The sequence below is a fragment of the Silurus meridionalis genome, chromosome 5 (genome assembly GCF_014805685.1).
Source record: "Silurus meridionalis isolate SWU-2019-XX chromosome 5, ASM1480568v1, whole genome shotgun sequence".
Lineage (NCBI taxonomy): Eukaryota > Metazoa > Chordata > Actinopteri > Siluriformes > Siluridae > Silurus > Silurus meridionalis.
In genome coordinates, this window is record NC_060888.1 from 22,401,769 (window position 1) to 22,416,750 (window position 14,982).

General features: G+C 36.3%; 1 protein-coding gene across 1 annotated transcript in view; it reads left to right on the forward strand.

Annotated features, from left to right (window-relative positions):
- The window catches only part of si:ch211-269c21.2 (carbohydrate sulfotransferase 8), a 47,674-nt gene that overhangs the window by 4,880 nt on the left and 27,812 nt on the right, over window positions 1-14,982 (forward strand). Inside the window, exon 2 of the mRNA XM_046850304.1 lies at window positions 11,282-11,472. Within this exon, the coding sequence (XP_046706260.1) occupies window positions 11,313-11,472 (160 nt within the window). The 5' untranslated portion in view covers window positions 11,282-11,312. The remainder of the gene's footprint in view (window positions 1-11,281; window positions 11,473-14,982) is intronic.

Genomic DNA, 14,982 nt, shown 5'->3' on the forward strand with positions numbered 1-14,982 from the left:
TAAAATGGATCTTACAGTTCTTTGGTTCTCCTCAAAGGTCAACTAAAGAACCCCTCTGGATCTAGAGTTGAACCTGAAGTATATGCTTGCATTCTTCAAGGGAATAAAAACATTTGTATGACATTTGTATGTATGGGCATCATGCACACACACTTCCAGAAATACTGTACATTCACACATAGGGCAATAGTTAAAGCTAACTGATCCGCTTACCAACATGTTGTTAGGTGGGAGGAACCTGAAGAAGGATGGAGGAAACCCACAGGGACAAAACAAAAAACTTTGCACAGATGGCATGTAACCCGAGCTCAAGATCAAATCAGGAACCTTGGAGCTGTGTGGTAATCTAGGTATAAAGCACCTGCCGAAGATAAATGATGATTTAATGAGAAATGTACTTCACTGGTGCTTCATATAATTATTTTTTTAAGTCACTTGTAATTGTTTCAAAATCTTTTACATTTGAAATCATGCAAAAATCTATTTACATTTACATACTACATGGTTTTACATTAAAGTAGACAAGCTGTTTTCCTTCATTTCCAAGTAATCTGAGATATTACTTAGTGCAATTTGTTTAATGGAAAATGAGGTTGATTTCTAAATCCACGATTCTCACAGTAAATGTCACACTCACATGGGCTTAAAAAAATCAAAGCACAGGTCTCAGGTGTACAACCATCAATATTAAAGCTGAGACAGCGAGTGAAAACTAAGGGTCATGACAGGGACACTTTCTTCACTGTCAAGCAATGTCTTATTCAAGGTGAAGAAATCAATAAGAAACAAAATTAAATTAGCATTAGTGTTGTGTAGTGTTGGAGAGCACTGCCAGTTTTTATCCAATCATTTAGATACAGAAGCGCTGATCAGGATCAAAGTAATTTATTGTGGATCTTTGATAACGAGGCAAATGGACTTTGTCGTTGTGTCTAAAATTATATTTCTATTCTGTTGTGTATGTGTGTGGGTTTTGATTTTAATTGACATGTGTATGTAGTGATTGAAATTTTAAGACAAGGTAAATGTTCTGATTGTGGTAATATTACTGAAATGTATTTCTTCAGCCGATCATGCTAAAACTATACACATTTACCGACCGGTCACATTTATTATGTACTTTAGAGTCTGATGATTTCATGCAATTTTCATGCAGACAGCCTGTAGCAAAAAAACAACATATTTATAACAAAAAATTATCCTGACAACTTATCAAATAGACATTTCTACTTGCAGAGCTGCCACTGTGTGTAGTTTTTCATGTTCTCAATATGTCTATGTGAGATTTCTTCTGGTTCTCTTCAATTCTCAGCTTCTCAACCTTCCCTCAACATTTTTCATAGATGTGAATGAGTATTTGAAAGAATGTGCAAAGTCTCCTACATTAGAGTGGCATCTTATTCAGGTTGTATGTGCCTTATGCCAATAGTTTCCATGAACACTTAAACTCTGTGAACTTAAAAAGGATAAAGGAGTCTAATGAATGAAGAAATGAATAAATGACTGATTGAATGTACAGACTCATCAGGTCATTATAGTTCATAATTTTAACAAAAACATGTCATCCAGGAAAATTCCATAATCCTTAACCCAAAGACTTTATAGGCCTTTTACATAAACTCTGTTAATATTATAGCTGAAGAAGATTAATTGCACCTGTGGTTACAGTTTGAATAGTGTTTAACTGGACAACCACTTAAAAAACATTTTTTCTACTGCATGTATTGAGATTAATACCTTTTACCTTCCTGCTGAATTTGAGCAAATATGAGCTCAGTATTTAGAGCGGAGAATACAAATAATCACTGATCTGCGGTAATCCAGTTTCACTTCATGAACAAAATAAAATAATACTCCACTCATACTCACTCAGATTGCTTTCTCAGGTTTGGTATGAGTGTAAGTATTACTTTTCATCATTTTCATTCATTATTCATTCATCCCTTCTATAAATGTTTTTATTCGAAACATCTGACAACACACTTTGGTCTGAACCTCGTATTAAGTCATTCAACATTTTTTATCTGTGCACAATATTGTCTGTTAGTTCAAAAGATTGAGAATAAACACACATTTATTCACATATTATATTCCTTCCTCTCATTGATAAAAGTATATGGCCAAAGTATTTGGCCTCAACCTGGACCAGACTGATCTCACTGTGGGGGCAAATCTTTAATGATGTAATGCCCAAGGACTGGAGTGACTAGACGTCCCGCTTTGTGTTGTAATCTCATTTCTAGAATAAAATTTTATTTATTTTTAAACTGTAAAAGACAGAAAACATTAGTTGCATTGCTGACAGTTTGTACGGTAACCAAATCTATCTTTCAGTCAATGAAGAAAGGATAATCATTAAAGGGTTGTGTCAGCACTCGAGATGTCACAACATAGAAATCATTTACTAGAAACACAATTACAGTCACCAAGTAATGAAAAAAGAACGTTTAGGTTTAATAAAGAATGCATAAGCCACATATTTATGGATGAAATGTAGGGATTTTATGCACCAATGTGAGACTATGGGCTATTATTGTGAAACAAAAATTTTTTTTGACTTTTTATGCAGTAATGTTTCTGTTAGTTGCCTTGTATAATTATAAAAAAAAAAAAAAAAAAAAAGCCAAATATAATTGAGTCGAGTGAACATTTGTTATCCACTTTTTATTCATGCACACATATCAAAATAGTAGGTATTCAATGTTGGAAATATATTCTAAATTGTCCAGTGCAAAGTAACTCCTGGTCCTACATTTGATCTGTTTGCATCTGGTCACCATAAATTATACATTTGTGACTGTACCTCTTTCTTGAATTTTAAGAGTCAACTGGAATACCTTTTCTGCACAATAGAAAAGCGTCCGTCCTATTGTTAAGATTCAAATCCCAACAATAAAAACGATAACTGTGGCTTGGAATCGAGAGAGCTCTATGGGTGGTATTGAAGGTATTGCTTAATCAGAGTAATGCAGCATGAACAAGAGTTCATTAAAAAAAATCTGGTGTGTTGGATTAGAAAGCATGGATTAGAATTCACCCTCATAGGTTGAGTGATGGGGAGCACTGGATGTCAAGTAATTGACAGGTGATTGTGAAAATAAAATTGGTGGGAGAATAGAGGGGACGCTTCTTAATTCTACCCTTTAGTTTTCCCCCAGCACTGCCCTAACTACTATTATTTTTACTCTTTTGGTGCATATTTCGGAGACTCAAAGACATTGAGTGTAAGAAAGGCACAAAACAAAATAAATACACTCTTCTTATTCTTTTCTAAATAATATATTGTGCTTTATAAGTGTATTGTAAGATCACAATAGTGGCAATGTCTCCATTTTGGCAAGTCCTTGACTGATAGTCCTTGACTTGCAGTAATGTTTTGTGAATTAAGGCTGGGATAACTGCTTTAGGTGCACTGAGAATAGACAGGATTAATATATATATATATATATATATATATATATATATATATATATATATATATTAATTATGAGCGGCATAGAGAGAATAAGCAGATGTTAAAATACGCAATGTGAAGTTACTTGATGAATTTTCAAAATCAATCAATAAATAAATTGTTCTTTTACATTTGGAGCTTAGTCCTAATAGACTGGTTTAATAAGTCACTAAAACAAACTTCATGATTTCTTTTTAAACCTTAAATGAGAAATTACGAGAAATAGGCCTTCATTCTCATTTCTGCTCGTCATAGAAATTCTTTATGCTACTTTATCAGCTCCTGATAACCATATGTAAAATCATTGCCACTGAGCACACAGATTTTCTTCCATAATTAAAGCAAATGAAATCTATTTGTCTGAGAAAATCAAGTATATTGAATTTATTCTGAACATATTTAAACTATTAAAATCTGTGCTGTGGTTTCAAATTCCATTATTAAATTTCCACTCGCTGAGCAACATAATTAGTTATGGCAGGGACAGACCACAGCACACTCACTGAATTATATTCTCATTAACATTAATATGGGCAGCGCTCTGATCACATTCCAGGAGTATTATCTATCCGAGAATTAGATGAAAGACCAAAAAAAGATCATCGAGTGCTCTTGCAGTGAGCCACCGAACTAAGGGGAATATAAGAATAACGGCTTGAGATGTGACGAGAGTATTCATTTGATTAAAGAGCCAGGAGTATGACTGAAAAGTGACAGTACTGCAGTTCCAGTTCTCAAAATGTCACAAGCACGCTTTTTCTTCATGTAATAATGTATTATACGTTTTTCTTAAACGTGTTCGGACAAAGCTGAGGCGGAAGTGAAGGATGAAACCCAGCACATGACGAGTAGCTGTTTCTGAACTGCAGTCCCTTGTGTCTGAGATGCACTGGGTCATCACCTTGGTCTCCGCATCTATTTCTACTGTCCACAACTTCATTAGACAGAGACCCTCCACTTCCCCCGAGATCACCGGATTCTAGATTACATCCATCAGATGTCTGTCTGCTGCTGCCAACACTTTAAAATCCCTCTATCTCACAGGTCAGGGAGCAGCGCTGCCGCCGGCCTGCGCGTAATGAGGGAAGTGGTCAAGTCCAGAGGAAAGCAATCAAGTCAAGATAAAGGGATGGGGGATGAAGGGATGTGAGCAGGTGTGCTGGGTGTTTTTTACTCAGAGCTTTTGTTAAAAAAGCCAACATTGTCGCCTCTCCAGTGATTGCCTGCAAAAAAGCAAAACTGCAGGCATCAAGCAAACAATTTTGCTGGCTTCCTCTGGGACTGATGTGGCCCATCTGGTAAAAAACATACTGAATGGGTGCAGAGAAATAGGATGTAATGATTTTTAAAAAAGGATTATATCTAATTCAGCATGTTCCTATGAGTGCTTGCATCTATTACATTACTTTTTTTGTGAAATAATGCCAGAAAAACCACAATATAGATGGAATAAAATATTTAGAGACATGATGTTATAGGAAAATAATTAACGATATGTGCTGCAGTTGTGACATTTGCAAACATGATTACCGTAATTTCCGCACCCAAATATAAGCCACACCCACTGAATTTTACAAATATTTTTATTTTGAACATAAATAAGCCACACCTGTCTATAAGCCACAGTGTCTACACTGAAACTAATGAACTTTACACAGGCTTTAATGAAAGACACGTTACACACGGGTGAAATATGTTGCGCTTCCTTTAGGAGCACAGCGGTATTTTGGGAATAGCCTGACACTGCATTTTTCCGCTATTACTGCATGTGTGGAGACCGATGAATATGTCCATATTATTTTCTGATGCTCATTTCTAAGTTTCTTTGACTAACCCGTAACGCTGTTGCCAAGAAAAATAAAAAAGCACGAGTTTTGGAAACCTGTCTGTGCTTATATGATTTCTGTTGCAACTGGAGTTAGCGAGCTCTCCCTTCACCCAGACTCAACACGTTACAACGGCTTGTATCTAAACAGTAGCCTACCAAGAAAGTCATTGTTCACTGTCTTCTTCCTTCCTTTCACAACAATTTCTCTCGGGAGTTTATCTTTTGGCATCGTCGTGTGTTTTTTCTCCCGATGCCGTGCAGCTCAGAACACAGGTGAGGTGCGTTTTTTTGTTTCCATTCGGAAATTTAATTGGTCTAATGTTATGGGGTTCAGTTTTTCGGCTTGAAGTTTGTGAAACCGGGAAAACCCAGGAAAAATTCATAAATAAGTCGTTTCATTGTTTAAGCCGCAGGATTCAAAACGTGGAAAAAAAGTAGGGGCTCATAGTCCGAAAAATATGGTATTTTAGAATAACAGAAAGTCTGCAAATGTGTTTTATTGCTTTTATACAACAATAATTACCTAATTGTTGGTTTATTTACTGTAAAATTAACATTTAAATGTTTGGCCACACTGTTTATTGCTATATGTTGCTGTAGAATATTGTGGAACGAATAAGCACTTATTTTCCCTAAAGTTAGAAACTGTTAAACTGTCATACACAGGTACTAACCTTATTTTGCTCCCATGCACCTGATGGTTCTCCAATGCAGAAAAACATCAGAACGATTCTCCCATGCAGAAAAACGCCAGAACGCTGACACATAATTGTTTTATTAATACGAATAACTAACAAATGATTGCATTTTTTTTTTTCATGTATTTTTTTGACAGCTCAAACAATAATGCACACCCAATAAAAGACTTGTCAGCTCCGAACACAATTACACATCTATGACCTGTTATACCTCAGCATAATGATGCAGCCGAGGGTTGTCTTTCAATGGCTAGCCAACTATTGCTAACCAAGAAGGCTCAAAACAATCACATCTCTGTAGATCTCTGTGGTATTTTTTCTGTTTTTGTTAAAAATTATTTTGGTAAAAATTATTTTATACGTTTATTGTTAGTCTGAGGTTACGTATCCACCATACAAGAACTACTGTGATAGTAATAATTAGAGAAAATTCTTATTACTGATTAAATAGTAGATGATGTACTAGAAGGTTGATCAATAATATATAACAAATTAACACTACCAGCGCTAATCTGTCGATTTCTCATTGCTGTGCTGTTTAGCGGTTTCTCGATTAGCTTTAGAAATCTATATGCTTTAAAATGTTTGACACATATTAAGCACAGAGTAAATAAACCTGCCATTATATAAATCTGGAGTGTCAGGGTGTGATTAAAATGCAATACGAAATGGTTCAGGTTTTGTAAGTTCTAAGCACAGAGCCTTTGTTATTATTATGTCACATGCACTTTTGTTGTTATGCTGCCATAGTTGTTGCTAAGATTTGTCATCATTATGTGCTACTTGGTATTCATGATATTATAATTATTATGATATTATAAAAGAGTGCGGGGGTAGCACAGCGTGCGTTTGGGGTCATGTGTAACGGGTAAGATTCAGGACCCAGTCGTGTCAAGCAAAACTGCCAGTGCTGTCTGCACATTTTATAAAGAAATTTGAATGGCCATAAAAACAGCACATTAATTTCTAGAGATGTACTGGGTCTTATTATGTTTCATTAGACACATGGTGGACACACACTGACCCATTAATTCTCCTCTTCATTCGAAAAAAATATCAATTCCTTTGCTAAATTAAGGTCATTAAACTTTATAGAGGATGTCATGAAATTCGACAGCTTTTATCCCATGACACTTCACGTCAGTGAATGTCATGTCATCATTACCAGCAAGTTTAATTATGATTATTAGGGCCATAGGGTTTGGTGCCATGACAGCTTATGTCACTTGCTTCTTTTTGCTGAGTGAGCTCTTCTTTAGCGAATACATTTATGGTGATTAGTTATAATTATGCATATGCAGTAAATGTTTCATTTAGTAATGACAAGGTTGTTAGTGTCAGTTATGAGAAAGTAAAACACGAACAACCCTTGGTACAAGGCATGACATAAGCAGGAACCTCTCTTTCACAAACTTAATATTTTGCCAGCCTTAGCCTCTCTAGGTTTCTATAGTATATAGTTAATTAGTTAGTTAGGTGGATAGTTTTTATTGCCCACAGAGTGAACATTTGCCTTTGCCAAACCATAAAAAACAAAAACATAAAAAAAAAAAAAAAAACATCACAAAAATACATAGATCTAAACATTTCAAATAGTACCTGTCAAAAGATTGGAAACACAGTCTTTCGTCATTTGCATATGCAACAAACTTGCTAATATGAACATTTACTTTGACAGAAGATATCTTTCATTGAAAAAGTATCTCTTCGCATGAATAACAGCTTCACACACTTTTGCAATCCAGACAGGTAATTTCTACAAACTTTTAGCTGAAATTCTTTGCCATGCCTCTTGTGAAACTTGTCACGGTGTTCTTCACTAGTTGGAAATTGCATTCTGACCTAGCAATCAAGTTCATCCCAGAGCAGCTCAGTATGTTTTAGGTGCAGTGACTGGGCAGGCAGGCGATAGATAGCACTTCAGGCAACTGTTTGCTTTCTAAATATGTATGCTTTGGGTCATTATCTTGTATGTTGTATGTTTTTTTTACTTAGGTATTGAAGTATGAAATGGTTTTCATGTTGGGTCAGTATTCCTTTCACTCAGAACAACTCCAGACCATTAAGCTTATACCTCCATTTTTGACTGTGGGTGTGAGGCAGTCTGCTAACATTTTCTCCATCTTATATTAAGTTCTTCTGTTAGAGACGTCAAAAAATGAGTTAGAGAAATGTCAAATTTGGACTCATCTGTCCACAGAACTTTCTTCCAGTCATTCACTGTCAACAATTTGTCTTTCTTTTTGCCCTTTTACATAGTTTACTGCTTACGTTTGTTGTCAATTAAGACATTACCTCTTTTATATTATAGCACATATGCCAAAAGTACTCAACCCAGCAACTCTGTTATTCATCAAAATGCACATTTGTTGTATTGTAAATGCCAAACCTGAGAAAGAAACAAATGCACACATTCTGTATAATTGCACCTATTACAGGATGCTGTTTGTGTTATTGACTTGGCTTCACATGACATTAAGCGAGTACAGGAAAAGGTGAAAGGTAAACCTAAATTAGTTTGTGAAGCATTGTATAGACAACTTGCTGTGAAAAAAAATGAGAGTGGTGACTGAGTGGAGGTTACAGCCCTGGGAAACTGTTTAGAAGATTGAGAACTTGAATTCTTGCATCACCGAACTATCACTCATCTATGCAGCTGAACAGTTGTAGAAATTGAAAAAACCCTTTTCCAGTATTTGAAATACCAAAAGGATTGTTTTTGTGACCTTCAGATTGAAGCACTTTTTACAGCAGGACTATAACTGAATGCTGTTATCTGCATCTTTATTGGTTTAGTGCTCATAATATTTTTTTTTATCACCATCTGTATTTGGATTTAAACTGGTATCATGCATGGTCTAGACTTTTATACCGATTGGCTGGGCAGCTGGACTGAGCAGGGAGGGATGAAGGTCAGAAGGAGTTGCATTGTATTATATCTTCTAAAGATATGTTCTTAACTGTACTATTTATTTGAGCATACTTTTTAACAAATGTCATTCCTTTATTCATTCACTCCCTTAATATGCGGAATTGTCAGGATTTTTTTCCTTTTGAGAGAAATTCTTGAAGCTGTACATTAAACGCAAATGAAACCATATCGCTAAACTGTGGTGAAAATGGAAGTGGCAGCGGTTTTGTGCATGCGCAAAATCGACATTTTAGTTTTACCACAAACTAAAAAAATTTTTTTACAGTCGGGAATGAGTAGCCACAGTGACTGCACTAGCTCTCGTCTCTTTTTTTATACCACTGTCATAGTTGTGCATGCTTTCCAGTTCATTAATAATACAATAAAATAAAAAGTGACATGCTGAAAGTGCAAGGCGGAGACTAAAAAACTTGCAGTCAACCACTTAATAATTTAATCTGAGTTTGTGAGGGAACTCAGAGTATAATTATGTTGTGCATGTGAAAAGGACTGCATTCGGTACACATGTGCACCGAACCGAAAGCCCTGTACCAAAACGATTCTGTACGAATACATGTACCGTTACACCCCTAGTTGGTTGGCAAATCAGCATTTCATGACTGGCATCCAATGCTAACCAGCATCACCACTGATTAATTAATTAAATTAGACATAAAATGAAAAATGTTTTAGGGTTTTGAGTTGTTTTACCTTTCAGAAAGATCCTAAAGTTTTACTTGACACAACTTTGAAGCTGGAACACAGTGGTGCTGCTAGTAAGAACAAGTTCTGTGACATAATGAATCTCGAGGGTACAGTGGACTCAGGGTGAGACGACTGGGTCATTTATTTTTTGTCTCTGGCCCGGCACCAGGACAAAAAAAAAACTGCAAAAACCACAAAAAATCAGAGCATAAGCTGCTTTACAGTGTCTTGGTTTGGTTCAGTTCAGTTTTGTATAGTTTAGATCTGCTGTCACTCACACACTAACACACTCCTCAGCATCTACTGAGTGAGAAAGTGTGTGTGTGTGTGTGTATATGTGTGTGTGTGTGTGTGTGTGTGTGTGTGTGTGTGTGTGTGTGTGTGTGTATGTGTATGTGAGAGAGAGAGAGAGAGAGAGAAAAGAGAGAGAGAGAGAAGAGATATGACCATTTGCTCACTTCACACTATCTGTATACACATGCTGCACACTCCTGCTAAGAAACACTTTGAGTGGCCTGCTACAGCACTAACCTCAACCATATTGAACACCTTCGGAGTGAATTGGAACACTGACGGCACCTCAGGCCTCTTCACCTCACCTACATCAGTACCTGACTTTACTAATGTCCTTGTGGCTAAATAAGCACAAATCTTCACAAGCACACTCCAAAATCTAGTGTAACATCTTCCCAGAAGAGTGGAGGTTATGTGTGCATAGTTCCTAAATGTGGAATAGAATGAAAAAATCACATACGAATCTTATAGTAAGATATCAACAAACATTTGTCTATATAGTGCATGCTGTTATATGCATATAATATATGAATTTGTAGTATATTCTGTGCACAGTCAGTAAACCTCATGAATCATGGAGTGGCGGCTATTTTGTGAATTCCAGATTAGTTTTGTGTAGAATATGATAAAATGAATGTTTTATTTGGGAGCTAGTGGAGCAAACCACGTGCAATAGAAAAGAAAAAGAAAGAATACTGGGTCTCCTAATCAAAAATGAATGTTGTGTCTGTCCTGTCTGTAAGCGAGTGAGAAGAATGAAAGTATGAAAGTAAAACTCTACCTCTCACAAAATGTTTTGTTGTGTCTTGTGGGATTTCAGTCCCTCTGCACATCTGGAGTTTCAATCAGATCCACAGCGAAACTTTCTGAGAAGCTAAAGAAACAAACGCTTCGGTTACAATTCATATCTGTAGTCGTATTCACTTTACCTTTTCTGTTGATACGTATTTGTATTCTGTTTCATCCACAATATGGGAACATTTTTAAGTACTAAATGTTTAAATGCACTGTATAATTGATATGATTAAGTGTTTAGGTTGTGTATGCTAGCTGAGCATTTTAGTGTTTGTGAGTCTGAGGCACAGGGACAGAACAAAGGCTAAAAGGCTAACTGGCATAGTATTGCTAAATTTTGTTTTATTTTTATAGGATTCATTGCTTATTGTGTTGTTTTGTGTAATAATGAATTGTCTTGGAGATGATTTATGTTAGCGAGAACCTATTTCCGTCACCTGAGAGTTAGCGGTAAATGCTATAATCCATTATACCATGTGTACATTAGGTGTACTATGCCGAGAATGTCCTCAGTAAATATTTGTATTGTAAATGTTATTGTTTTTGTCTGAAGAAATGCATTATGTGTATTTATGTGTCTGTGTGTGTGTTTGTAGGCTCCAGGCTTAGGGCCATACTCATTAGGGCATGGATTGTAAGGTGATAGACCGAGGCAGACGGTGTCTGCGTCTGGCCACCATGAGGCTGCCTTACATCTTCTTATTCCTGCTGCTATTCAGCGCCGGAGGTTTGCTGCTCCTGCTGCACTTACAGTACCTCACAGAAACACTCCATGAGCAGGGTCCAGGTTTGTCCAACTTACACTGAGCGTTACTTTATATGCTATGCTAAGCAGAATGTCATTTACTTGCTTTGCCTCTCTGACTAATGAGTTTCACATCATTGCATATTGCGCAGGTGACTCCCACTGCAGCAACACCATATGCTGCTTTTTGCAAAATGGTCCCTAATAATTAAATTAAACTGAGCTAAATTTATAGTGCATCCTGCGCAGTGTCAGAGCTTTGGCTAACAGATTTGGTAACATCAGTAGCACCGTGTATCATGCTATAGTGTGCATAGTGGGTTATATTATGCTACAGCTTCCCTGCTCAGCCATTAGAAATAGCAGATACAAGCTCGGCTTTCAACGTTTTCACACTGAACATGCAATAACTGCGAGTGAAGTGCTCTGAGAAAATAACATCAGGCTAATTTCAAGCTACACACAGGAGACACATGCATGTAGTTTGTTTCTAGTTTGTTATGTAAGCATGTCTTGTCTTTGTCCCTGTATCCCTTTTCCTACTCTCAAAAATTTAGGCCAATACTAGACTTTTACTCAAGTAAAACAAATTTTGCTGGCGCATAGTTTTACTTCTAAAAAGACAAAAGGAAAACAATATGAATAAAAAGCTCTTCTTCCAATGTTCTTCCAAGTTTCTTCCAATCTTCTAATCCTCTTCTTGCCCGTGACGTTCAACATGATGTCCATTCTGTAATGCTTTTCTGTTTAACACAATTGTGAACAGTGTTTACTGAGTTTATTACCATTCTACCATTCTGTTTCCATTCTGTTCCTGTCAAAAGAAATGACATAAAGCTGAAATCTGCAAGGTCCACAGAGACAATTTTTTAACATTCCACATTCCTGCTGTTACAAGAAGCACAACACCTACCAGCCCCATTCACAGCATCCATGGCATCCTGAAAGACAGGAAATATAACACTCTATTTAAAGTGGTATATGGTAGCATTCCTTTACTGGAAAATGGCAATGTAAATTTGTATTAATGATAAAGCAGCTGCATCTAATTAAATCATGAGAGACATTGTTCTGACTATTAGAGAATAGCTAGAGCAGTGACGAGAGAATCAAATCAATTACTATTGACTGAACCTGTGTAAGCACTCAGTGGAAGGGAACTAAAGAAACAACTCAATAATGTCTGGAGGGCTTCTTCTCCATCTGTGTGGTTTTCTTCCTGTCTATAGTTTCAACTTGTTCTCCAAGCAATCAATGCATCCATGATCACAGGAATGTTCTGGGTTTGTTTCAACAAATCATAAAGCCTGATCAGAGATGGGTCATCGTCACTGTAATCACAGTTATAAATATTGTTATGTAGGTTGTATACAAACACAATTTATGCTTTTCCTGGTTTAGTTTATTTTGTGACTATGAACTTTTTAATTCTTTTGTCCAGTTATTAACTTTGACCATAAACCTAATTCTGTTTAGATAGTAACATGATATTAAAGCACCGATAGAATTGTGTAGAAATAACACCAGCAACACCAAGAAATTAATAATACCATATCCCTAAATATATCCTAAAATACATTATATGGACAAAAGTATTGAAACACCTGAACTTTCCACCATATGTGGTTCTTTCCCAAACTGTTACCACAAACTTTAAGGCACACATTTATATCATATTGTATACTGTATGTACAGCGTGTATATTGGAACCAAAGTATAAAGGTAATAGTAGACAAACTGTATTGCATGTAATACCCATGCACAGGGTGATCAGAAGAAGATAATGCAGTTAAGAACACATCAGATATACATATGAAATACTAAACTTCATTTAGTTTATTGTTCCAAAATACACTCATGTCATTGGAAAACCAAAGAGTTTACACAAACTGAGCACTAACACTGTTAGTGGTTATTAATGCAGCAGGACTAACTACTGTATACCATTAAGCTGCTTCCTGATTAGTTTTAGGTACAGAATACTTATTAACAGTTGAAATATTAGAAGTAATGGCATACTTATGGATTGTGGGTTTGCTGTTAGGTCTAGTATTTTCGACTTAAAATTTCATTTGTCTGAGAACACAAGGCACAGACTCACCAAAATAATAACCTGTTTTTTTCTGGCTTTTCCCAATCTTCGCCTGTCTTGTTTTGGTGATTTGAAACCCAATATACCCTGCAATTACTGTACTTGGCTGAAAGGAGTGGAATCCACTGTGATTTTGTGCTGTTGTTAAGCCATTTTGTGCATTTTTTGGATGCTTTTATGTTTACTATGGTTGTAAAGAAGGCTGATTTGAGTTACCATAGCCTTCCTGTCACCTCAAACCTTTCTCCTCTGAGCTTTCTAGGTTTACATAACATTACATTACATAGGTTTTGCATAAGAAAGATTCTAGAGTGTATTGTAAATGTAAATACCAGATCAGCACTTACTGATATACTTAAACCTGCATATTTGGCCGGTTCATGCCACAGTGGAAGTCACTAAGATCTCGTTATGATGTTTAATGTACACATTTCCTGAAATTCTTGACCTCTATTTGCATGATTATAAGCACATAAGATTGACTGGATTTTTACATGACATGATGATGACTAGGAAATTCATTTCCACCAGTTTTAGTACAGACTAGAGAGGATGCTACACAGGACTTCTTATTTTTTTTTAAAAAAGCAAGAAAAAACGATTTAGCAGAATATGTACAAACAAAACTCAACATTGATCAGAATACTGACTTGTGATGTAGCATAGTAATTAGGTAATGAACCACACTTTACACATTGAACCCACAATTTACCCACCTATCTGTGTCAGTGTTCATTTGCGTGATCATTAAAAGACTGAAAATCCAGAAGATTTGCTCTGATGGAAAGTAATGAAATGCCCAATAGAATTAATTCCTCACAGTTTATTTAAAAATGCATGGGATCGTTTTCTTTAATTGAGTGGTTTGGCTGCTTTTAATAAGAAAACAATTGAATAGGCTTACATATTCAAATAAAATTTAGAAATGAGTTTATTAGAGGGACAGCGCATGTAGGATGTTTTGGTGAGGGAGGCGAGATTGAGATGGTTTGGACATGTGCAGAGGAGGGACATGAATTATACTGGTAGAAGAATGCTGAAGATGGAGCCACCAGGTAGGAGGAAAAGAGGAAGGCCAAGGAGGAGGTTCATGGATGTGGTGAGGGAAGACATGCAGGTCGTTGGTGTGAAAGAGGCAGATGTAGAGGACAGGGTGGTATGGAGACGGATGATCCGCTGTGGCGACCCCTAATGGGAGCAGCCGAAAGAAGAAGAAGACATATTCAAATAAAATCTAATAAATAAGAACATGCTATGACGGATGGATTACACTGTTTGTACTTTCAGGCATGGTTTGTCTTCAATCTGGGCAAAAAGATCAATTTTTGTACAAAACCTGCGTAAATGCCATGTGTGGCAACATATGCATCTGTAAAATATGCAGCTTAATACTTGTTCAGTTGAGCCTCAAGGCTATACACTAGATAGATTTTATTGTTACATTATGGAACAAATTGACA